We start from the raw sequence: 27,519 nt of genomic DNA, 5'->3' as shown, positions 1-27,519 counted from the left end.
GCTACATAATTTTAAGGAATTCACTGTCCATCCAACTATTAGACGCTGAATCATATATGCAAAGCCAGTCGACAAAGAACAGTATTCTAATCTATAAATACATTCAGCTTGTTACTGTACTGAAACAAATTTGCGGATACAACATAGGATACCATCAATGGATACATGGTACCAGTGAGATGAAGCAACATTAGTGTGGAAACGAGAGGACGAAATTTGACATGGTACAGGTTCGATCGGGCGAGTATATTCTGGGTTGTGTAACTGAATCGCGAGTAAACGCGTGAGCGTTTCCTGGGGTTGGTACACGGTTCCAAGAATACCTTGAAACTGCTTGACAATGGACTGTTGAGGGTTAGGTATTAATCGGCGACGATGGTTCGGGGGTGGGGTATATCTTCACGAAGACACAGGTCCCGGAGGAAGATACCGTGGGAACGGCATTGCCGAGCGATTCCGCGGATTTATTCGCGAGAGATTCGACCCTCCATAATAGATCAGCTAAGCTAGACGGTTCTTGGTGAAGACGAGGGAGAGAGCAGTGACGTTCGTCGGGGAATAATCTCGATCTTTCGGATCGCACGCAGCCAGTCGTACGATTCCCCGTGGGGGCGATCTAATGGCAGATAAATCGAGTTCCTACTTACGGCTGTAGAAGGAGTTCGTTCGTTAAATATAAGATTTCTCATAAAGAATAGCGAAGCGAGCACCGCCACACTTTTCACCTCCTCAAACTACGACAACCGATCGGAAAACCTTGGTCCGTACTCGAACGCGCAAGGAATCACGGGCCACGCTCGCGAAACGCTGATAGGTGCGTTCGAACAGTCATATTTATCCAAACTTTTCCAATTTCACTCGGCTAATTTCGCCGCGGTCTCGACTAGCTTTTAAATCGATTTCACCGTACCGTTCGCGTGAAATTATAACGGCGCAACGTTTCGATGGAGAACAGTTTCGAGAAATATGATATTTAATTCGTCGAATCCATCGAAATTCGCAAAACCTTTTTAATGGCGGTAGTCGAGTGCGTTCGAGAAACGCTCGATTTAATGCTCACCGCGCTTCTGATTGGTCGAGCCGCGCGAGTTCGAAGATACGCGAACCAGGAGACGAATCGATGCTTTCGCGAACGCTCGACCGACGAACTACTGCGTGATTCAACATGGCCACCGGAAGTCAAGTGGATTACTGAATTCAAATGATGTTGCGAAAAATAAATGAAAGGACAAAATATTTGGAAGCGATTGAGCTTCGGAAAACAAGGAAGAACTCCGATTTTCGTACATTTTTCTCTTATACGCTTTGTTGAAACGTGAATTTTTATTGGCATATGAAATTACTTGGCTCCTGTGACTTGTAATTGATGCAAATAATTTTATTTTGTACAAGAATTCATATTTTAATAATGAATTAGTAAGGTCCTCAATTTTAATATGTAAAATGTACTTTATTAGCAGATACTACTATTAGGAATACATAATATTCTTGATCTCCTAAATTTCGATAGAAAAAAATGTTTGGAAGAGCTTTAGTTTTAGTTTCTTTTTATCCTAAAACATTCTTATCCTAAATACTTGTTTAAACATGTAAAATAAACATAGTAAAAGACACAAATATCTGTAATTTATGTAGTTCTACCCCAATTTTTACCCTATTGATAGCAATGATTATTACATAATTATAATTATTTAAGTGTTTTTAGTATAATGCCAATTCTAATGATACTGGTCATGTTCACGAATTTCTGCGATTTTCCATTTTGACTCGCTCAAAAGCGCGTCGTGCTTGCGACTCATTATACCGTGTACAATTTAAAGTTCGAATGGTTTCAAACAGTTCGAAGTTTGAACCGTTTCACAGTTTGTCGGCGCAAAGTACACTACAACTTTGCCAATGTTTCGGATTACATTGGAACCAGAATAGCTTGAGAATATAATTTTGTTTCCAATCAATGAATTTGTGGAACCATTACTGTTCTCTGAGTTCTATTTCGAATCAATTTTACTGTACCTCCTGAGCTAATCAAAATGAAAATTATTTGCTTAACTATCTTCGAATACAGCTGTAAATACAGGTACACTCTTACAACCCTGCGGAAGAGCCCCATACAAATTTTCTTCAACATTAGAGTTTCCGAGTAATAAATGTGACTGATGTATATTGCTTCGTAACAATTGCAATACAATTTTTTCATTGTAATATATGCTTCAATTATACATTTTACAATGTAAAGCATAATTTTTGCCACATGTTAATATCTGCACGGCACTTGTGTGAACAGACTCAATGAACAATGTTATTGCACTGTTATTCCTATGTTTACATAACACATTTGTTTACTTTCATTTCTGGAACGCAATGGCGTCGTTCAGCGGGGAAAGCCTATGGCGTCCCATAAGTGATAGGGAAAACCTGATGGCGTCCATAGAACAGGCTGTTCGGTGGACATGATAACGGAGTTTTAAGCCGAAACAAGTGGACAGGTGGGTGGAGCTTCATGAACAGCGGGGACCAATGATTGCCGCACCTGTGCGATCATTCGCCTTCGTTTCCCTTTACCTGAGCCAGAGACAGGTGGTTTTGTGCGAACACAAAGAAACTCAAAGGTCCTGCCACGCAAAGTAAAAGACAACCCCTCGAGCTTCTACTCAATTGAGGTTCGACCCTCCGTCAAACCCAAGAAGTTGCACCCCTTGGTCACGGGGAAAAGACCAAACGCCAACATGGACCCAGAAATTTTCCAAAATTGTTCACTGCGGCACAGCGTTCTTTTGTTCGCCCCTTTTCAATGCAAACTAGGATTTAGGAGAGAGCAGACTCTATCCTGCTGGCTATCAGGTGCACCAATTAATAATTTGAAAGTCTTAAATGTATCTCGAATTTTGAGTTCTTCTAAAAATTGTTTCTAACTCTTTTGTTTTTAATAATTTGTGTACGAAACTTTTTCCAGCGTATGCGTGACACTTTTCTGGTTAAAATGATACCAAACACGATGCAATTTGGATCATGCGTGCCCGTTCAATCCACGATATAGTAGAACCTCGATTATCCGAACTGCTGATTGGACCAAGAGCGTTCGAACAGTAGAGCAGCTACGGTGCTAGATTAAATTGTTTATATGAATCATGGCTCTATATGGATCGTCTATCTTACTCATTTTTTTTTTTTAGTATAGAAATGCCTGCAGCTTTCGCGAAGGGGTTTTTTTCACGATGATTCGAGAACAGAGAGAAGTTCGACGAACACGGTACAAAGAACAGACGACGCGACGGTGAACCCGACAGAAAGTATTTAGCGCGCATCAAGGGGTGGACCCACGAAGGACGAAGAGGGTTGAAGAGCTATCGGCCGTGAATAATGCGCGGCGCCGTCCGTTCCTTAGTCCGTAGGTTCGATTCTGCCTCGGCTGGATGGATTGATAAAGATTAAAGGTAAAGGGAGGTGGCAGGGTCCAGGGGTGTTTTGGAGTTAGGCGACAGAAGTCAGCCAGCGAAACGAATCAGCCGCACACGTATGGAGGGGGATGATGTCATATAGGGGATCCCCCCCTTCGACGTAAATACATACAGATGCAAGCCGGACTGATGCATCAGGGCTTGGGTACAGTGACGTAGACCGAAGGATTTTCGGTGAATTTTGACTTTCGACGACCCTCGGTCCCTATCCTTCCACCACGAAGCGAGAGAATTGTATTTCGATGTTTAACCGCAAGAGGTAACATTCGTATTTAACATTCTCTGAAGGGTTACGAGTTGCGCCACCGGTAAATGTTTATATACACACATTGCTGTTATATATTTTCCAATTAAAAAATTATTACACGTTCCTCGAACGCGTGACAAATTGTCATAAAAATTTCGAGTAGAACCGCTTCATAGTTTCTTGAATAAAAATCGCAAGAGTTAGCCTAGTTTTCGCGTTCTGAGTGCAACATGATGAAATAATGTTGTTTTTAATTATTTCTCTATGAAACTTTTGTAGAATCATTTGTACATTTATTTGTACAATCCAGGATTTAGTAGAACCTCGATTATCCGAACGGATATCTGCCTTCTCTGAACAGTTCGATCTAAAGCGATAGTCTTCGAGGTTCAGCGCTGCGGGCGAGAGATCAGAAAACAGCAACTGTACACGGTACAAATGGGATTTCCAAATTTTCACGGGGCATTATAGTGTGTCTTATTCTTTGAGGGTGCCGTACCATCAGAATTGATGGCGATCGGCCGAAATTCCGTACAGACCGCCCGCATCCAGCATGTGTTCTGATGATTCCACGACGAATTAATTCGGGTCGAACGTCACCAGGTCCGAAGCCGTGTGACCGACTAAACGACGCTGCCAAAGACCGTCTTCTTGAGGGTCGTTGCTCGTTATGATCGGCAAGAACGCGGGCCAAAAACACGCTCGTCTCGGTGACACCGAGCGCTCCTTTATCCCTCGGTGAACAAAGGGGAATCGTTACGCGGACGCCGTGGCTCGCAATACCACGGGAAAAGCAACTCGACGAAACGACCATTTAAAATGAAATACAATTCCGCGCGGGAAGGACCGTGAACAGAGAAGAATGATCGACGCCCGGCGTCTTTCGCCGGAAAATGGAACAGCACCGCCGGCGAACGACTTTAAATTACGTACCGTAGTCGTAGAGACGATTGAAACACCGCCTTTTCTGCTTCCCCCGCGACGAATAGGAAACGACCGAGAGGTGTTTTCGACTTTGAAATGGGTGTCGGTTCTGCGCCAACTGCTCCTTCGATCGGTAATAGCGGATTTTCGAGCGGTAAACCTAATCTGCTTCGGCGGAGCCTGCATCACTTCGCAAAATCGAGGCTTTTTAATTCAACTGTGCCCTGTTCCTTTTCACTATTCGTCACATTCTTTTCAGTTAATCTATTGTATTACTTTTTATATCTTCATATTTCTTTATTTCTATATTTCTATGTTTTTATATTTTTATATTTCCATTTTTCTATATTTCTATATTTCTATTTTTCTATATTTCTATTTTTCTATATTTCTATATTTCTATATTTCTATATTTCTATATTTCTATTTTTCTATATTTCTATATTTCTATATTTCTATATTTCTATATTTCTATATTTCTATATTTCTATATTTCTATATTTCTATATTTCCATTTTTCTATATTTCTATTTTTCTATATATTTCTATATTTCTAATAGCATTAACTATTTCCAGCTAATGCTATCACTAATTCTCCACTATAACACAAAGACCAAATACAATATTAGAAAGACAGTCGAGTGCAAAAATTACAAAAATTCTGTCCCCATTTAGGGGTAGTGGTAATTTTGTCACAAACAAAATAAGCCACTTCATACTCCTTTTTCTCAGCAACCATTCGACCAGTCGAGTTGAAATTTCATATGCTTTCACTACTAAGGGTAACACACATTTCAGCCAAAGATTTTTTTTTAACAATACCTTGAAGGCAAGAACAAGTCCGCACACTGATTGTACAATTATTTCTATTCGGTATTTAAAAATTCTCATCGGCTAAAATGCGCACTTAGTACGATACTAGATGCTCCAAAAATTTAGAATCGCTAGCCATAGTAGATTCTGAGAGAAAAAATGCCCATCCCCCTTGAGGGATCAATATCGTAAATCTCAAGTTCCCGGTTTTCGTTTTATTAAATAAATTGCTGTGCGTCTATCTTATTTTTGCGAGTGGGCGGATAAAATGTTGAGAGCGACCAGGAATAAATGTGGCATAGAAATAAATTCGTTCGGAGGGTTGGTCTACGCCAATGCGTCGGTCGGATGACTCACGCGATCTCTCTCGCAGCTTCCTTTGCACGGTCCCGTATGGTAGTCGTGCACAATGGAGAATAGTAAACGCGGTAAAGGTAACTCCCAGAGAAGGATCAGGGGGTTGGTGGGTGCACGGGGCCAGCATCCCCCTGTGTGCGAGTACCCGCGAGTCACGTGCACGATTTTCACCCCCGTGCACGACTGATTGCCGGTTTGAGTGTGTATCTGGATCGCACCGACGCACACCGTGATATTCCCGCGATCCAGGGGCAAGATTGAATCCCGATTACGATCTAGACATTAGAAAATATTTTCTTATTATTTGACAATTATAAATCTATCGTCGAGCCTCCATCAGAAAATATATAGTCGCACGGAAAGATTCTTACACCGTTGCAATACTAGAAGGACGCTTTTGGCAATTTTATGGTAACCATACATTGCCTATATAGTTAGGCAGACTAAAGAAAATTTACTTTAATTTTACTTTAGAAAATTGACTTTAGAAAATTTCTCAATTATAAATCGATGGTCGAATATTCGTTTCGTCAGAGAATGTAAATGTTACAGTGCATAGACTGACGATTTAATAAGTCTGTTATATAAAAATGTATTTCTTCTTTTATTGATATTAATTTGTCCAAAGTAATGTAATGCTATTCCGGGATATTGTTAATATTTTGTCTCTTTTGTACGTTACCTATTCGTTTTCGTCAATATCCACAGCTCGGTAATAATATTAACCTTCGCATAAAGGATCGTACCTTGCCGGTGGCTGGGTCTCGCGTGACCCATACTAGCGATTACAATACGTATAGGTACTATTGTATGTTTGCTAGATCCTCAATAATGTTGTGGATCACCGCAGATTCAGTCATCGTGATGCGAGGGTTGATCTCGTTAAAAATGAAAGCTTTTTGAAAATGTCCGACGTAACGCGTTTAAAAATGTATCACGCGCGGGAGAACCTTTATGTAGAACAGAGGAATAAGACGAAGACGAAAGTAATAACGTTTTCACAGAGCGTTGACAATTCATGTGCCGCGTGTTTATGCATAACAACGCGGTTTTCGCTAATTGAGATCATCGTTACGATCTTCCTTAGTCTGGTACGCGTTTCGCTGTAATTTTCTCGCGTTTCTGGCTTCCACCGCAATGGAGTTATCATCGTTGCTTCCACGTTTGCTGCCAACGTGCTCTCCGAGCAAGTCATTTCGAATTTCTTGGTCGACGTTCATCCCACGAAGAATTTCCACCCGCAAACAATTCACTTATCAGACTGTTCTTTATCCTCGACCAACAAATATAAAACTAACATTCCCATGGCACTTGTATTAAATACGTGATACATAAATAAACAACAAATAAACAGCATGAAATTTTATATATTAACTAAATGGTACAGCTCCTGAAAAAGTACAGCTTGGTGAATTGAAAATGTAAATTATTCGATACAACTGTTTGCATTCGGAGCACAGTTTTTGTTTTCAAATAAATTTTGTCAGACAAGCCTAAATAACTTAATTCTAGATAACTCAGGATAGCTCGTTAACAAGAAAAATATTTTGATATTAATACTTCACACAGAAATGGGACGAATTACATTTAATATTGAATTTATGAAACCTCCAGTATTTTTAAAATAAATGGAGAACTGTCCAAGAAAATAATTGCATCAAAAATGTCTCGTTCTCTTTAATGCACCCTTTTCCTCGGATATTTTTCAATCAATATCTTTTTTTTTTGTAAAAATTAAACAGAGTGAAAAATTTCCTTCGAGAACAGTCAAGAAAATGTGGAAACCTTCGAGAAAATGCATGAACAGAGAAAGGTGGTTCGAAGGTAGAAAATTTTGAACGAAGACCAGCAGAAAGCTTCTCACGGTGAATTAGGCGTGAATTGACATTATCACGGATCTAAATTCGACGACCGGCCTCCCGTGAATTACAATTCCGTCGATTGAAAGTATTCTATGTGGGTCCACACGTGGGTACCTGATCGAACGGTTCACGCTGCTTTCATCCACCTTAATCGACGTCCACGTAGGTGCGCGGGAATCATTCTTAACGAGCATGCGGGCTCCACGCTGGAAATTCCGCTCGGTTTAGCAGTAATTGTTTAATTGAAGATCCTCGCCGAGACGCTGGACGAGTTAATTGGTGACGCGTACCGTGAACACACCACCGTTCAACCACGAAAAACGTCGAGGCACACATTTCCCTCAATTTTCTTCCTCTGTCACCTTGAAACCCTATATTCTCGAGCCTAACACGTTCTGCATACAGAATTAAACTAAATGTTTTCAGTTCGAGCACTTAAACCTTATCGTTCATTCTTCGGACAATGTTACCGAAAAATAAAAATTGTTTGAATTAATTGCAAGACACGGGGGACTACTTAACAATTTCAATAGATTGGAAATAACGCAATAGTACCTATACTCAGTTTAAGTATTTTTTCTTTTGCATCCGACCCACCCATTTTTGTCACAAATGCATTTGTTTTGTCACAAATGCTTTACAACTTTATTTTTGCGAATTTTTTTCCGCGAAACTATGAAGCGACTTTTCTTGAAATTTTTGTCGTCATTCATCTCGTGCTTAAGAAATATGTGCTAATTTTTTCATCGACAAAAATGTGTGGTAGTACATTTATAACGAATCGTACGAGCCAATCAATTTTTATATATTACTTGTCACGCAAAAAGGAAAAACCTGGTTTCAGTATTTCGCATTTATGCGATCCGCTCGTTTGGCGAATAATATTCAGCTGCAGCTTACCGCGGCCTTACCTTTGCCAGTTGCAAACTGTCGATAGCACTATCGTTTTCTGTCTTCTGTTTCCTTCCTCGACCGCAACATCCTTTCATCTGTTCCCTCAGGTTAACTTGGCTACACTAATACAGCGTCAGGTTTCGATAATAAACAAGGGAATGAGTCAATAAGGGAATGAGCTAATATATAAGGTGTACAACATTAGTTCGCGACCCTCGCAATAAATGGTAGCTCCTAGATTAAAATCCATCGAACTGAAGCAATTACTTCTCAGATTTTATACATTAATAAATTTACTGTTGCGTCCATCTCAGCTTATTACAATTATTCAAAAAATGGAAGTCTCTGTAGCTTCTGAAGCTTGAAATTGATGCAGACAATTTTCATTTTGCATAAGAATATATTTATCTACAACATAGAGTCAATTCGAGAAGAAAAGGCTACGGAATAAATTTGTACAGCTAGCAATATAATAATACTAAGTTAATTTTTTTAGGCCACGAAAAGGCAGTCGGTTTGCAATAATTTTTCCCTAACGTCCAACATAGCACGTCCCTTCCACACACGTCCTTCGAGCCCAAAATTCCAAGGTCAAAATAAACGAAATAAATCCTACTCCAATAGAATAAAAATAAATTTGTACAACTAACATATCCTCTTTATTTGCTTCGCAGCCGGGCAAGATTTCTCCGGACAATTTTTGCAAATTGAAGGACCATTCGTTTCTCCAGAAAGCGTACTAACAGGATGAAAAGGAACGATACATCAATCGATACCGTTAGGTACAAAAGTGTTCCAATGGAATACGGAAAGTGGAGCATGGTCGAAGCTCGCGTGCATTTGCGTCGGATACAAAATCTCAGAAGGTACAATAGATACAAACTCATCGCCCTCCCCCACCCCTCACACACCCCTTTTCGTACGCACTTAAATTTGCCGACAGATATTGATTTTCGTGAGGTCAAACGGGAGCCAATGGTGAATACGAGAACGCATCGAGACCAAGGGCTCTGCTCAAATTCTTTGCCGCGGTGGTCATTTATTATCGCGGAAGTCTGCCCGGTTGCAAATTAAATTCAGGCGGCCGCCGTTGTTGCTGCAAATCAATATTGCGTTTCCGCAATAACGTGCAACTCTGTTTTCAACAACAAGCGACAAGCCGAAGATTGATTGTCCGCCATTTTGTTCTGGGACAATGGAACTTTCTTTTATTCGAAATAGTAAATTCACGGATGCACTTTCTATGAAAACACTGCACGAAAACGAAATACGTATTCGTAAGTCGGGAAACTGGGATATAATTGAACATAATTGTTCAGAAACATTCACGACCAGGCTGTAGATTTTTGTGCAAAATAAAAATTGTCGATTGTAAATAGTGGAAATATAATGAAAATGAAGTTTCTCTTCGATTGATTCTAATCTTCCGGCGATTGTTCCATAATTTTTAAAAGTCTGCGTCGCTGGGAGTTCGTTGCAATTCAGGTAGAAAATTTTTATTTTGCATAAAGATCCGCCGTCTGTTTATAAGAAGAACGAACTGTTCAAAGGAGAATTTAGTCTCTACGTACAGGAAGGGTTGCAAAGTAATTTGTATTCCTAAAAATTGCCGGAGGCGTCCACGTTTGTACGAATAAATAAAAAAGAAATAGAAAGAGATAGAAACTAGTAAATTGACCATACCTGTAGGGCACAGGGTAGAAACCGCCGTGCGACGCGGCAGGGGGAGGGGGGTGGAATGGCAGTAGGGGTGGCAGACGATACTCTCCCAGTCAAACACGGAGAAAAAATACAGGGCAACCGAATGAATGAATGGCTTCCAATCTGTTCCATCCCTTTGTTGAAGAGCGGCTCGTGCCGCGTGTGCAAATCCACCCTCGTCCCTCTCTTTCTCTCTCTCTCTCTCTCTCTCCCTTTCTAGCCCCTCTGGCCTTTTTCTCCTCGGCCTGTCCACCCCCTGCGCACACGCCTCACACCTGAGCACAATGGGGACCCGATTTCACCCCTCGTGCACCACCTTCCCATCAAGCGTGTTTAAATACTGACGTGCGCCGTAATATGTGCGTCTGAGCATGCTCCGTCTCGCTCTCGGAACCCTTCGTACTCCCTTCTGCACCCCCTAAACGTACGAATCCCATCCCTCAACCTCCCCCTCAACCCCCTTTCGCGCCCTTTGTCAACCCCTCGTTCATCCGACTCTCCGATTTTACGTGACCGTAAACTGCCGAATGTGTGTCGGAATATGACTTTTCGCCGGTTCCGTGGATCCTCGTGGTTAACCTCCGCACGAACCCGATTTTTCGAAATCAATCAGGCGATTTCAACTCATTTTCTATCACGTCCGATCGGTTCGATCAATTGCGGGATAGCAAAATTCATTGGTCCAACAGTTACCAATTTTTCTGTCTATTCAAACACTATTTTCTAATCGAATTGACTCCGTAACCTCGTCAGGAACGATTCTGATTAAACGAACAGGATTAATAAAAATAATTGGATGGAATTTAAAACAGGAGATAGAACAAAAGAGTTTAAAGAGCACTCGTCCCACCGTACAAAAATTATTAAGCGAAGAAAGAAATTTCTGCTTGGCTCCTGTGGTTCGAATAATGGTCCGCAGTCTGGGTATAAATTAATTTCTATTAATTTGGCGCCGTTAAAATCACGCATTGTTGGGAAGAGAGAAATTCTGACATTTGTCGGCCTGCGAAATGGATTCGAATAATTATGAACGGTACTGTACAGATCAACGCACATACCATAACCACTCGGACTATGCCAGGAGGGTGAATCCAGCGGGGCTTCGAGCCCCGATTCCAAAGTACCCCGAATATAGTCGGTTACGTTAAAAGGCTTTTAATATGCGTGCTCGTTCACTTACTCGATTCTCCCTGGTTCGATCTGATCGCAGAATCGGAACCATTCCCGAGGGTTTCTCCTCCCGCAATCAAGAATATTCCGTGATCTCCGATCGACGCGATTCGATCGGAAGATTTGTTACGAACGCGTCCCACGTAAATTCCACATTTTCTCTCATTTATTTTACACGTTCACTGCCGAACAATCACTTCCCCCTTCCCCCCAAAACAATCCCACAAAATCGAGGGGATGACTCTAATTAAAACTGTAAAGTTACAGCGATTACTTGTCGAACCTTTTTGTTGCATTCTCCTCGCCATTATTAATTGAGGACCATATTTGTATGCAAGTGTGAATGCAAGCGTGTAAATATGTAATTGAATGCAGGCTGAAGTGATTAAATTAGTAAGGCAATTTTTACTTACTTTCACTAGATAACACTAACAAATCCCCACTGTGCAATTTTGCACATTCGCATAATTTACAGAAATGGAGCATCAGATTTTCTTATTATATTTATTCATATTGGTCGAGGAATTTACTGCAGTTCGTTTAAATTAATTCACGGTTTGACAATCTTTTTTTTTGCATTTTACTATATCTTGTAATGTTGCGTTGTACTATATCTATGACTGAATATCTTTTTTTGAGCTGCGCTGAAACGATTTTTGCACGCGGGGTGTGCAATTATGAACAGTGCTGTGTGCACCTACGTGTCCGAGGGTAGACACACGAAATCAGAGAGGGATAAAGAAACCATGGGGGAAGAGGGTGGCCGGGGTTATGTTCTTTCCGCCTGCATACCCATCTATTCAAGTTATTGCATTACTGGCTTAGCTTTGGCTACCCCGTAGCTCGTGCACGATGCGCATCCAGCCACCTCATGGTCTATATCCAATATCCATCGACAACACCGTCGCTGCATTTTGCAGTGCACACCTTTCCAGAAAGCGTAACCGCAATCCCTTTAAGGGCTGATTCTCGTATAACAGCTGCAAATGGGACTTTCGTGAATTTATTCCCGGAAAACCGCGGGCAATATACGAACGAACATTTTTGGGATGTGAAGACACATCCCTGAGCTACATGAAAATATTTTTTCCAGTTGCTTTTGTTCGTTAGTTTCTTGAACAATTGGACAAACGTATCGACCCGTTCGTTTACAGTAGACGCCTGCGTAAAGCGACAAAATATTTTATAAATTCGTTATTTGTGCAAATTTTGCCGTAAAATTTTGTGAGCATATTTTCGAAAAATTGTACCTTCGATTTATACAGGGAAAAAATCGATTGTTTAAACCTGTTAAACAAAAATCCTCCCACAGTCCATCCAAGAGAAACTAGCCTAGTCTACAAAAGTGAGGTGGTTTTTGCAAATTTTTTTCTAAGAAACTATGGAGCGATGCTTTCTGAAACTTCTGGCATAATTTGTTTCATGTTCAAGGAACATGTACAAATTTTCTCATTGAAAAATACGTGGTAGGAACGGATATATGTGTAAACATTTATGTAGATTTATGCAGCATTGCGATGCGCTTCGGCAAGCCTAGTTAATCTTGGCGATAAAGGATCGATCGATTTATCTGTGGAATCATTTTGACAAATGCGGATCATCGAAAAATCAGAGGGGCCGTTGCGGAACGGCTGCGTGCCGTGAAATACCCGATCGGGTAATAGAAATCGGTAATACAAATCATTTCTGCAAACAGTACGGCGCGCGTGTATGCGCACGCACGGCCCTCCCGTTTCATTACGCGAAAACCGTCTGGCATGCTGTGTATACCTGCGACGTGTGCGTTCTCAATGATGGGATTTTACGTTGCCGACGGGGAAATTTGGAATGAGCCAGATGCTTCAGATCCTTCGGAATTAATTGTTTAGTCTGGCCTTGGATAATGAAAGAATTGCAACAACCGTGCAATCTGTCGCAAATTCCCACACTAAAATCAAACGTTCCTTGCACATTTCATCACTTTTATCAATGTTCGTTAGAATCAACTATAGAATAAGAATTTTATGCGCTTATGACAGAAACAGATCACATGCAAACCGATAAAAACTATTCTACCGTTTTCTAATCAAAATTATTTACAGAACAAATAAAGTAGCTCCTATGTACCTTGCAAATTAATGCAGACAGTTTTTATTTTGCATAAAAAGTTGCAGTCTAGATATTATATTTATATTTTATTTAATATTGCGAATATTAAAAGAGTCTAGGAGTATCGATACATTAGTTTCTTACTAATTTGTTTCAGCCGATTACAAATTAGCTAACCAATTAAAATACTTGAAAGAGGATGGAAATTTCTCGAATTCAGTGCAGAAAGCTTTTATTGCGCAGGAGGACCCACAGTCTGCTGGCGATAAAATCTGAAAAGCGAGGTCGCCGAGGTGTGCAGCAGACTATTCTTCGGCAAACAGATCTTATTGGTGGACTCCGAGCACCGTGGGTGGAAATATGATAAAATTACCGCGGTAAAGCGATAAACCGTTACGTCAACGAAATCCAAGTTTATCGGGACACGCGTATGCCAACCGATTCGTCACGTATCACGGGGGAAATCTATTCTGCGATGGCTGTCGAACGCGATAAAACACGGCTCTTGTCCATTTTGACACGGCTAATGGGCAGATTTATGGCCGGTTCGCACCTCGTTTGAGCGCCCTTCCTATTATTACCGTTCCGAGCAGTTTTAATTACTGTAAAATCCGCCGGCACGGCGACTCCGTGACCGTCGGCCATCGCTTTCACTTCCTGAACGTCTTATTCGAACGGGAACGTCATTTCAAAATTCCTGTTTCACTGTGAAATGAAAACTAACTTACAGTAGGGACGGGATAATATCCTAGTCATTCAAAGTGAATTGTTTACTTGGAAATTGTTTAAAATTCTTTGGTAGATTTTGGCCGAAAATAGCTCGTTCGGTAGCCTACCAGGAGAGAAACCTTTCTGCCAAGTTTCATCCCTGTACCTCCCCCGTAAGGGTAGTTACAGAGGAAAAGGGAAAAACCAGTTTCTACCCCATTTTCCTTATTTCGTCACATCTAAAAATTCTAAAAAAATATGTGACACGTTTAACACATCGAACCACGTAATCGAGAATTTTTTCCGATTTTTCAGTTGCAAATTCTGGTCGTGAAAAATGGAGAACGCGGAGAAATTCGGACCCCTCTGGATATTAATTCAATAACAAGGTATCGCTATCAGGACAATAAACATTTGTAGTCTAATAATTACGAAGACTGTCTCTAACGACGCACAGTTGTCCACTGGTATTATTTTCGCAATAAAATATGGTCCAGTGGTTCTATTAACGTTCCAATGACGCAAGAATTTCGCGAGCTATTCGATTAGGTGCAACGGAAAATTCGCGAGCGCCCGCGGCATAATCCGCCGACAAAATGGCGCAACAGACCCGTATTCTTGCAAATTGAATGTCACAGGCCAGACGTGGCACGTTTATCACGAGAAAAGCTTGTTTCTCGGTAAAACGTTAAATTTCGAAGCGTCAACGTTAAAGCGTCGCAGCACCGATAAAACAGAATTAGCTAGCGCGAAACACGTTTCCCCGCGTGTCTCCACGTCCGCACAACCTTCCAATGGATGACCCGGATAATTTTGATATACTCCTGCATCGACGACGGAACAACCATTGCAAATGCGTTGCGGAAAAAAAAATAAAACCGGACCATTCTCGCGAAAACATCGATAACTCTTCAACGCACCCCGGGAACATGCACGATTTTATTCGGCGAATGGATAACGAGCGATGCACAATTGATGCGATCGAACGGCTGCGTTTACGGCCTGCATAGGTGCCGGTGCATCACGAATTATTGCCACATTTGGAATCTTGCGTTCAGACGATTAATTTTTAAATGGAAATTTACCCGTGCTCAGTTCGAATAATCTCAAAATAGTAAACTAGAATTCCAATAATTTCGACAAAACCTTATTCGAAAGCTTCATAAAAGAATCTTTCCTCACCGATTTTAGTGTTCCATTTACTCGCTGTTCTTTTCCATTTTGAACGCCAGCGGCAAGGTATCAAAGACTATAGTCTCTACACGATATAAGCAACATTTCAGACCCGAATTGTTCGCACGGATCGGGATACTGTTGCGGATATCGGCCGATGCAAATGCGAAGGAGGACGCGTAGGTCCAGGAGCGTATTCGGGAGGCTTCCTCGTGGGAACTGGGTGTACTCGAGGGTGCTGGTGTGCAGACGTGAGCCTGTAGTTGAATTTATCGATGAGTCAGACGCGTGCGATCTCGCGTCGCCACGTTTTTGCAGAATCGTTCTCCTGGAGGGGAATCCCGAGCGAGGCCAGCCCTTTGCACGTATACACGTACGCGTGTACCTAGGCCATAAAATCTGGCCCGCATAAGGGCGCCGGGGGAAAGACGAAGAGGACAGACAACGCGCGAGAGAGAGAGAGAGAGAGAGAGAGAGAGAGAGAGAGAGAGAGAGAGAGATGAAAAGGAGAGGAGAGGAAGGTGCGCGCTTGGGTTCTCTGGGCCCTCGGGCTGTCGCCCATATGGCGACCATCGCCGTTATTGCCACACCGAGCCATAGGTAAACTACGTTCACGGACACTTTTGTACTTTTTGTCTCAAGAGAGAACGCTCTGCGCTGTCCCACGTGTTCCGTCGGGTCCACCTTCCCCGTAGAACACGATCCCGCTCGCCATGGTCTGCCCTCGCACCATTACCTTCCCACCGATGCGCGATGGTCATTACACCGGCCTGTGTAATTCTTTTTGGATGGCTCCCGCAGCATGGTGCTCGCCAACTCGATTATTCCGGGTACTACCGGCAAAATGATAACGCACCCAGTAAATAAAAGGACTGCGCTGAAAGTACTGCTCCCCGTACCAACAAAATTTAATAATAAACTCCACAGATACACATACTGTTACTTTTGATTTAGTTGCGTCGCAAAGCGCATCACCTGGTGAGGCGAGGATGAGGTCCTGCATAAATGTTCAAATACACCCACTCCCACCTTCTATTCTTCAACGTAAAAATTCACACACCATCCTTGAATATCATCGAAGCTGTTCTAAAAATTTCAAACTTGTCCGCTTCATAGATTTTCAGGAAAAAATTCGCAAAGATCACACTTAGCCTGTACCTTTATCCAAATCAAGTTGCTGCCCTAAGCGTCTGTTTATTCAAATTCAAATCGATTTATTTTTTGCGCGTAAATCAAAAGTACAATACTTCGGGAATATACTCCCGAAGTTTCCCGGTCAAATTCGCTAAACTAACGAAGTTGTGTCCACTTTTCACTCGAAACCCAATTTTCCGAGTCTGCTGTTGTCTTATTATGACTTACGTTTTCAGGTAGTCATAATCGCGGGGTTCGACAGGGTCTCAACTGCAAGGTAAACACTCGTTCTGTTTCCGGTAGCACGGGAGCCCTGATTGGCCGTCCGAAATACGCGCAAGAGGATGGAACGGTAGCCCCCCCTCCCCCTGCACCGAGCTATCTTATTTTGCGACGGCACTCTCATGGCAAACAGAAATCCGAACGTAACAAATATTTGCCCGCTGGCCCCGTGATACATTATACGCCGATGCTTAACTTCGTTCGTGCCCGGACATACTAGCCACGACTTATCCGTGGCATGCATAAAAAAAAATCGTCCGCTTGTACCGCGACGATAACGCGTTATGCTAGTCGACCAAGTGAAGTTATCGATTGCGACGCGAGCTGATGGCGTTTCCTCGATACACGTTGCTTACAATTAGTAATCGCGCTAATCGCTGGACGATCGCTTACGGGATGTGCATGAACAACCATGGTCGATGGGAAATTCGATCGACGAACAGTGGACGAACTGTAACCGGTTGTTTATAGACTGATCTTTATGCAAAATGAAAAGAATTTCTCGGCCGATTGTCGGAAGCACGAATCCAGTAAAAATGCATTTTTCATGAATCCAATAAAAATATGATAATATTTAGACGTCGTAAAAATGTAAATTTTCCTGGTTGCAATGTTTATAAATGAACCCATTAAAAATTTCTATTTGTACAAACACTTGCAATTTCCCTGTAAATATTAATCTGTTCCTTTTATAAATTCTCTATATTTTTCGCTGCTCCACAAATTAAATTATACCACTACACGCTGTTTAAATTTACAAATTTAATTATTCATCTCCCTATTGTATTTATTTTTTATCGTGCCAAAAATGGGGGATTTTGTTCGTTCCCAATCTTTTTAGTTTGTATTGTAGATAATTGAAATAGAAGGAACTCGGTCGTTCTAAAAATTGTTCGAAAACGTCGCGTAGAATCGAATGAGTATTTTCCCCGTCGGAAGGAAAATTGATTTCTTTTTTAAAATTGATCATTCACATAAAACGGGGCAGGGGGAACGCAGGGATCGTATTTTAGCGCCTGTAATTCGAAGCCGGTGTACAGCAATTAGATCAGTTTTCATAAAGTTGCCCTTTTTGTTGCAGCATGGCCGTCCAGGTTACTCTGTAGAACATGCGAGCTCGTAAAAAGCGACACGTTAACTGCTCGACCACGGTACACGCCCAACCAGCTCCGTTTTGTTGCTTCCATTTCGGCAGCGTTACACACTTTCCTCATTTCTCCATCCTTTTTTTCCAGAACCACGGTAAACAATCACTGTTCCGTTTCTTTGCGGCGTTGTTCTTGGAAAATTCGAACTGTCCACGCTCAAACAAAAATAAAAACGACTCGAATCAATATAAACAATACTTTACAATTGCTAACGCCAAGCAGAGTACAACAATCTGAAATTTTTAATTCGTCCACGATTTAACACTTCGACTGCCAAACTAGAAACCTCAAACATTCCATAAAATCAAAGTAAGTTATTTGATGAAATAAGAATTGAAAAAAATTAAATGTATGGTATTGTGTAGTCCTCCAACTTTCTTGCATTTTACAGATACTAATAAAATTTGTTACGGTGAATATATTAACGTAAAAATTCATTTTATAACCTGGACAAATAATTCCGTCATCCACGTATGGGTGACGTGGCAGTCAACGTGTTAAAGAAGTGCATTTTGCAACAGGAATTTCGTTAAAGAAACGCGCATCATGCGGCACAATGAAGATCCCGCGAAAGAATGAACGTCTGAGGTGTGGTCCGAGGAACGAATAAATTAGTGAATGGAATAAATAAATCGTGGAACGTTCAGGTGGCGAGGTATCGAATTACAAAATCGACAGAGACAGCCGGCCGATCGATTCGAACGGTGTGCTCCCCTCGTGAGCGCGATCGTCGAAGATGAAAATCTCTTGTTACGTGGATCACCCTGTATATAGGTGTGGAGTATAGAGACACAGAGAAACTCGGCCGGATCTGTAAAACTGAAGGCTCGTGGACAAAAACCTGACCTCTCGAACAACTGTGCGCCATGTGTGCGCCACTTGCGCGCTCTCTTCTCCCCATTCTCTTTCTTTCCAACGGCCTTCTCTCTCTCCTCTCCCTGGCGATCTCCTCTCGTTTCTCCCTGAGCGCGTGTTCGCCTCGCAGCCATTTCTCTTTCACAAACTTCCCGATCGCGATTAATCAGGTAAAAGCGGGTACGCGTCTCGCCAATGGAATCCGACGCCGATGGAAAACGCCCTTCGTCCAGCATCCTGCGCGAGAGATTCCCCATGGAAACGCTCTTTCTGGGCCCGGAAGACCCATCTCGGCCAGCCCGTCCAGTCCCAAACAGTAAAATAAATAAAAACTGAATTTTCCAAACGGTAACTATTGTAAATACCTTTTATATCCGCGCGCAGGTCGTTTGGACACAGTAGACGCCCCCAAAATGCGATCAAAAAATTATTTAGGGGAGTTTGAGGGGGTTTGTTTTCGACAATAGTAATTTTTTTACAGCTATCAAACTTTTTGCATTACGATTTTTGTATCTACGGGTATTTATTTACGAGTTATATATTTTTGCGTAGAGATCCCGCTTTCAGGTTCTACTTCAAGGTCTCCAGTTTCAATGATTGTAAAATAAAATATATAAACTCGGCCGTTTGACCTCTGAACTCCACCGTTAACCCTCGCACGACGACGACCGGGTCCACGGTGATCCACAAAGCAGAAAATTATTACTTTTTGTAATACGATTAACAGGCTAAAAATAATAGAAATACATGCACAAGATCCGCAGTCTAATTATAAGTTTCAGGGAAAGAAACGGAGGCGATCGATGAGCCGAGCGAAAACATACTTTAATTATCGTCGGTCCGGTTGCTGGGCGCTGTAGATCGTAGATCGGGATCGTCTTTGCCGAACCGGGATTGGAAATACAAGTTCGGTAAACAGTCGTATGAATCATCCAACACGCAAGCGAGTTCGTTGGTTGGTTGCACGTATACACGGGACCAACAGGGACGCGCGGCGGTACCCATTCGTCCTGACAAATTGTCGAACGAACGCTGGCATTTTTCGACCGCTTTTGTATAGGTAGCCCGGGCTAAAGGTTGTAAGATACGGTGAAATTCGAGCGGACCCGGGGAAGAAAAAAAAACACCCGAGCTTTCCGGGAGAAACGATAAACCGTGTGTTGGAGACGATAAGTCGCCCTCTCATCGTGAACATCTAACCTATTTGAACGAACTTAAGGAAAAAAAAAACGGGAAGAAAAAGAGAAAAATAAAGCCCAAAGGGCACAGACACAGAAACGGTATGAATAATCAGGCTCAGAAGAAACGGAGCTGTGGATGCTGCGAGCTTGAAATATTAGTCGAGTTGAAGTCTAATCGGAAAATTGCTCCGGATTTATTACAATCTTTTTGTTTTTTTTTTTAGTGAAAATGATAAAATACTAAATATTAATACGTTGCTTTGAATTTTAAACACTCGCTGTATCTTCTTTTTAGATTAAACGTTTCGTGGCACAGCTTTGCAGAAACAATGGAGGAAATGTTTATCGTTTTAGCATTATTTTTAAGAAAATGCAAGAATCACTGGACGAGTATTTCCAATAAGTTACTAATTGCAGCAGAGAAAGTTAATCTGAAACTATACAGTAGAGAAATACAGTAGAGCCTCGCTTATCTAAACTAATCGGAGCGACGTGGGTGTTCGGATAATAGAACGGTCAGTTAGTCACAGTCCAAAACACACAAAGACATCTTTTGTTACCACAAATTATATTGTGTACCTAATTCTCTAGCTTGAACTGTTTACTTCTATTCAAGTATTCGAGTACAGACATTGGACGTTCGGATAATCGAGGTTCTCCTGTATAGTGGTTTAAACAGGAAAATACGATCCAAACGGTATCGTGTTTCGTCTCATTTCAATCAGAAAAACATCAGGAATACGCTAGTAAACCTTTCATTAATAAATAATTACAAACAAAAAATTTGTACGCGATTTTACCGTCAAGATCAATTGTGTGGCGTTCTGTGTTGGATTTTGTAGAAATACTTCCTGTTTAATTCCACTATAAACTGGTAAAAAATATTATAAACTGTACATAGATAATACCAAAACAGTCTAGACAATCTACTTCGCATACTTGTACTATTACACCTGTATTTTACCAACTCAAAGAACCGACGTGTCCTATTAGAATAACCAGTAGAGGAAGGATCGACAGTCTCCGAATTACGATCGATATACTAGCAGCTTCCCGGTTCTTGTGCCTAAGTCAAAAATCATTTTCCACGCCGAAGCGGCTCGACGGCTGTAAAAACGTGTACGGGTGGAATTGCGTCGAATTAGACCGCGGCGGTGAGGGAAAGGTCTGGACCACGCCAGACGTTTATTATACGTATCTCTGTTGATTAATATATAGTCGGAGATAAAGGCGGGTTCGGACGCGATTACGTTGTGCTCCGAGTCGGGGCACCAGTCTTTAGAACCCGATAAGTCAGATAAATTCCTTTCGAGTCAGATAAATTCCCCTTTCCCGAACTCTGGCCGAAAACCTGCGGGAACAACGGACCGTCACAAAACTGCTAGAATCCTTTCTATCCTCTCGGTCCTCTCACTCTATTGTCTCAGTCTATCGTACTTAGAGACCCCAATGTGAATTACTTTTTGCCCTCACCTGTGTGTTTACGGTCAATTTACATTTTGTGGCTGTGCAGGAAAATTTGTGCTCCTTCAACTGGTAGTACGTAAATTTATAATTCGGGGCTGATGCTTATTATTTTTATTTTCTCATCTAATAGAGAGATTAATATGGGTTTGCATATTTTACCGAATTTAGGGCAATTATTCCAGCAGTCGGTCTTACTAATTATTATTAATATATAGTCAATTTTATCAATATTAACCCCTTGCCATACTTTGACGAGTCTGAGAACTGATCATGAGAATTTCGAACCAAACGTAAACATTAACGAGTCTGACTCGCATTCAAAAGTTCGAACCAAACATGAATTGGCGCTTGGGCCCGAATTCTTCCGAGCTAGAAGGTACGGCAAGGGGTTAAATTACTTTTAATATGCTGTCTTCTAAATGTTTTATACGAGGACACGATTACTAAAATAATGTAAGCAGTAGAAGGAGCTAGGACCTAGCAAGGTATTAGTATAGATAATTATTGTATTATTAATCCTTTGCACTCGAGTGGTGACTCTGAAGCACCACTAGAAATTATTGTGGCATTATTTCAAAGAAATTGCAAAAAATATTACAAAATATTTGTTACATTACAAAATTTGTATTTAATAGATCACTAAACATTTAAATATTATATGCGGAAATCGGATCAGTTTCGTATGAATAAAATGAAAATATTCCAAGACGGAAGAAAAATTTAGTTTTAGAATGACAATAGCGCCGAGTGCAAAGGGTTAATAATGAGCAGTCGCGTTTCTCGACCGCGAGGTCGAAATTGAGTACAGAAACGTATACATATATTTTGGACAGGGGGGCAGTTATCGAGCGGAGGTCGTTTTCGAATAGGTGGCTCGGAATTCGGAAAAAAATCAGATCAATACAGAAGACGTAGATAAACATCCCCCGTGGACTCGCGTCTCTTTCAGATTTCATCTGGGTCCCGCCCCGGCCCGCTGGTCGTCTACAAGTCAAAAGACGAACGTGATCGAATGCGTGGCCAAAATCGGGATCACGTCGATTATCTGGCCGCGTACGTCGGAAACCCGTAGCTTTCGCGTACCTACGCCCGGTGATTCACTCTCCTATTGTCCGGATCCGTTTGCGAACGAACAAAAGAGAGAGATAGATAGCTAGAGAAACAGAGATAGATCGCGAGGGAGAGAGGGGAGGAAAGAGAGTGGAAATGGAGGGAGATGGAAAAACCAGGGTGGAAAGATAGGCAAGAACGTGTGCAGTCAGTCGTTCGTAGTCTAGTCGAGACTCGGCTACGCCGAAGATAAAGAAACACGGTTGCGAATCACGCCGCGGTGGCGCCTAATGGGCGGCAACAAAAAGGGACACGGTGTGGTCATCACGCCGCACCGGTGTCGGGGAATTCCCCTCCGTCGAAGACGCATCATCCCCACCATCGACCGCCCGAGACTCCCACTCGACAAGCCTCGGACGCGCTCGGACACGCTCGGTGATCTCCGCGTCATTGCTGGACCCGCCACGCCGGAGATCGAGCAGGACCGTATCTAGCACCGTTTGCCCCTTCGCTCGATCAAAAAAACATGGACACACTAAATTTACCTCTACTTTTAACCCTTAGCACTTTATTCGCTTTTTGCGAATTTTGCGACAATGTAAAGCACACCGAATGAGGCAGGACCAAAAATATTCTTCATTCTTTTTTTGTTTCACTACCGAGCCCTAAACGTGACTTAGACTTATCCCTTTCTAATAACAGCAAGATTGAATTTGCTCAGGTTTCATACGATTTTTATGGTAACATGTACTCCAAAGAAGAGATACATTAAAAAGTTTCTCGTGGAAACGTTTTCATAGTTTCAGTAATCGTGAAAGAAGAAATCGTCCACCAGTCATTTTGACTGGTTCGGTAGTTCTAGTGTTAAATAAGTTATTTTTCTTTAATGAAGCTTTTGAAGTTTCTGGGAAAGTCTGCACGATTTGTGATTGGTACATCCGGTTGATTGAAGTCTGATAAATGAACACAGAGAAAAATGACAAGCTTTCTTCATAGTATTTTTTGTCATAAATGTGCCAAGGGGACGGTACGGAGGCAACAGAAGGATATTCTTGCAGCGTCGAGCAAATTCGCGCCGTTTCCTAAATCGCAACACGGTACAATCGTATCTTTCCCAGGATACGTTCCCTAAATTATGCTGTTAGAAAAATGAGTAATAATCTGCGGCACAATACCCGCATACTGGAACCGTGCTGAATGTCCGACATCGCGTGTAACGACCAACACGGTTGCCATGGCGACAAGCAACGCTGCCAAAACGTTAATGCGAATGTATATCATTGTAAATATCATATATTTGATGTAAAGATACGCATAGCGGACAGTTATCGGATCTGATAACAGTTCGGACGCGAACATCCCTCTTTCATGCCATACAACCCTGACAAAAATATTTTCATTGACTATTAAGACAAATATAATGCTAAAACTTGTCGCATAGTATACAGAAAATGTTAATGTAAAATTAAAAATGACTGTGCTTGCTCTTCTGAAAGAAATAGGAGTTTAAACACTGATTTGAGGGTTCAATCAACCCTCAAGCGTCGAACATCCCTCATCATTCACAGTATCAAAAAATGTTAATCCTATTCTAAACTAGGTCATTAAGTTGTCTTGTGCTAAGACAAACGCAAGGATGGGTGCTCAACAAGTGTACATTTTTCCAAAGACAGCCTAACGAGCGGAAAAGTTCAGTTGCGAAACGGTCCAGTAAACCACAGAATGATCCACGGTGTAGAGACAAGCGTTCTCTTTCCACGATTTTTCTCATTCTCATCCCCCCTACCCCTGAAACAAGGAAAACGTTCAAGCTTCACTGATGACGCGTCAAGTGTTTCGATCGGGGAAGCGGGATCGTTGCTCTCTGTGCAACACAGTGGCACCGTGTAGCAAACTGTGGCAGCTAGCTGGACAAAGCCCAAATTTTCTGTTGGTACAAAAATTGCCCACGGCCACACCTACACGATCTCCATAAGCAAACGTCCAACAAATAACTTTACCCAATTTAATTCCAGAGCCCATTCGTTGATACAGTCCATTCGTTAAAAAAATCTTTCACTTGGTACAGAAAATAGTTAGCTCCAAGTGATACGTACGATCGTACCGAATTCCCTATAAAATGGCCATCCTCCGTAGGAATGCTTGAAGACGTCATCAGGGTAGCCTACTAACTTGCCCAGTTGCCATCACGTTTCGAGATACTTTCTTCGCGGTAATAGCGTTGCTACGAGAATATTCTTGACGCTAACTATTCCAGCAATTGTTGCGCCCAAGGGGACCCAGTAGAATTCTGCGTGGATGCCGCAGCACGAGGAAGGTTCAACTCGTGAGATACCAAGAAATTCAACACCTCGAGACGAGACCTTTAGGAGAGAGGGTCGCCATCTATTGGCTCTAATTGCCCGGTACTCGTTGAATGGAGATGGTCCCGGCTATGCTTTCGCTGGCATATAAGTCCGAGTTTAAATGATCGCAGCCCGACGCTTCTCGTTTAGTATACTTGTACACAAGAAAATTGTGTCCGCCGAACACCCTTTCGTTCTTGTTCGCACGATCCTCCGGTATCAACATCGTCTGCCTGCCACCCACCCAACAACAAAGTTACAATCTCCGACCCTTCAACCGCGACGGCCGGGTCAGGTTTGACCCTGAGCGTCGGAAGCCTGATGCTTTCCTATTTTTAGCAATTCTAGACGATTATTTGTGCCGAGTTAAAAGATCTGACAGGGTTAAACATTGACGCTACAGTCAACTCTCCTATAACACGGTCAGGTCTCGGTTAGTTAGGTTAATTCGGACCGTGTTGTATCGAAACAGTGTTCAGCTAAAATTGGAAGTAATACAAATGAGGAGAATTTTTGCAGCGTGTTATATCGAAAGAAAAATTAATCTCGCCGGCAATTTTCAGCAATCCAACGAAAGATTAGTTGGTCTGATCGATGAGTCGGCCGAGCGTTAAATGATTTTCAGTTCTGTAACCGAGCGTGCGAGACCGCGAGCTCGTGATAGATGACTTTTCAAAAATAATACATATCGCCGTCCGCGATAAATCCTTTCGCCACCTCGGCAAGCCTCGGTTCGCCTAACTGCGCGTTATTTTCCTGCGAGCATCGCGACGCAGTCGACCGATGCGACTTCCAGGTTCGATTGAACCTATCTCGCGAGATTAACGAGAACGAATTCGCACTAATTTACGAATCAACGTTGCTGTCGATACGAGGCTCGCATCGCAGCTTTCGTTTCGACGTGCACGCGCGCCTGGCCCTAAATAATCGGCTGATGTCTAGCGATGGCTGCCTGCGCCGTTCGAGCAAGGTTGCACGCATGCTGGGAGACTATGTGTATTCCGATTACACGTGTCCGGTCCGTCCGAAGTCTCTGTCTCTTCTGCGATGCGTTCGATCACGTAACATTCCATCTATAAAATCAAACATAGATCGGACGTGTTGTGTCTGCGAGTTTATTCTTCGAGAGGCGGTAATAGGTGAGACTCCGGTCAGAGGTAACGACTTTGGACTATGATCGCGCAAAGGTTATTGCGTTAACAACGCAACGCGTAGCTGTTTGGGCATTATCGGGCCGCAGGGGTTTCAACTTCGTTTGAACTTGTGCGCATGTGTGTTCGAGCGCGTTCGACCTGCTCGCTCGTGGCCTGATCACTGCCGCAGCCTCCGGTTGCAGCGCAGCTCCCGTCTCTTTCGGACATTGTTTCGAACCGGGCCCTTCCCTTTCATTCAGTAATTCGCAGGCAGCTGCACACTAATAATAGTATCGGACACTGCCGCCAGTGCTCTCGCCGTCTCTGCTTTCGTCGCGACCGTACGCACATTAACCGTCAATATCGTCGTTTCCGACGATAAGCTTACCTTGCCTCCCCCGCAACGTCTCTCTCGTTCCACGCTCTTCAAAACAACGGTGCTTACGAAAACGTTGCTTCATTCAAAAAAAGAAAAAGGCCCAGGCTTTAAAGTTTCTTCGAAATTATAACGATACTTAGGGGTTGCGAGAAGACTCAATCAGGGGTTGCTCGTTTTCGGAAGGTCCAGCTACCGCCCGCTCGTTCCCGTCGCTATTCCAGCCAGGAAACCGGCGATCGAATGGAAAATTTTACTGATATACACCGTCGGATCGTTCGCTGCACACATAGGTTGCACGTTGCATCGCGAATAAGAGCCGCTTGTCTACACCGAGAGCGTGTTACATACCTCATGGCGGTGAAAAGTCAAGGGAATCGAGCAAGATAACCGCACGCGCTACGGAACGTTATCTGGCTCCCCCTTCGTCCGCGAGGTACGCGGATCAAGTGTTTTGTTGCGGAATTACTCTCTCGTGATCTTTAAACACTCCGAAACGAGTCACTGTTCGTGGAATCCACGGGGCATTCGAAAACATTCAGCGGCAGCCCTGATTCCGCTAGCAGCAGCGCCGATCTTTAAGCTGTACTCCTTGTACAAGTAAAATGTATTTGTATCAGTGGTAATCAAAACTTTTCTAGTCCCTGCCAATCTGGATAACCGTCCCCTATAACGAGTGTACCAAAATTATCGTCTATTAGACCCTCCATACCCGAAACATTGACTACACAATAACTCGAAACAATTCTTACATAATTTAAAATAGACTGATCCTAGATCAAGATTAACCCTTAGCACTCGAATGACGACTGTGAGGCGCCACTAAAAATTGCTGTATCGTTATTCAAAATATTTTTGACATTATTACATTTGTTTGTATTTAACACTAGGTTTACGGAGCACTAGAAATGACTATTTGACATTACTTTATAAAAATAACACGAATGTATCGATCAAAGTTTGTAGCCATTTTTTAAATAATATATACCCAAAGAAATCAGTTTGTTAAATCATTGCTCATGGATGCATTTTTACAATCTCAATATTCGCAATTTAAAAATATTTGAATCCGTCATTTTGACGGGTCCCGTAAATCTAGTGTTAACAAATTACTAAACACGTCAGTATTCTACGAGTAAATTCCACCATTTTT

General features: G+C 42.3%; 1 protein-coding gene and 1 long non-coding RNA gene across 6 annotated transcripts in view; one reads left to right on the top strand and one right to left on the bottom strand.

Annotated features, from left to right (window-relative positions):
• Positions 1–27,519, top strand: part of LOC143360565 (uncharacterized) — a 272,755-nt gene that overhangs the window by 207,566 nt on the left and 37,670 nt on the right. The window lies entirely within an intron of this gene.
• Positions 1–27,519, bottom strand: part of Kap-alpha1 (karyopherin alpha1) — a 41,025-nt gene that overhangs the window by 5,347 nt on the left and 8,159 nt on the right. Inside the window, exon 1 of one of the 5 annotated variants that reach the window (XM_076799519.1) lies at positions 21,101–21,104. The exons of 2 other annotated variants lie outside the window; for them this stretch is intronic. Coding sequence is in view for 2 of the 3 variants with exons in the window: in XM_076799514.1 (XP_076655629.1) it covers positions 8,573–8,650 (78 nt within the window). In the remaining variant the exon portion in view is untranslated. Of the gene's footprint in view, positions 1–647; positions 1,028–8,572; positions 8,666–21,100; positions 21,105–27,519 lie in introns of those variants that run through there. 2 more of the 5 variants (XM_076799514.1, XM_076799515.1) reach the window with 2 other exon arrangements.

This window comes from Halictus rubicundus, chromosome 13 (genome assembly GCF_050948215.1).
Source record: "Halictus rubicundus isolate RS-2024b chromosome 13, iyHalRubi1_principal, whole genome shotgun sequence".
NCBI lineage: Eukaryota > Metazoa > Arthropoda > Insecta > Hymenoptera > Halictidae > Halictus > Halictus rubicundus.
This window is presented reverse-complemented; position numbering and strand designations above follow the sequence as displayed.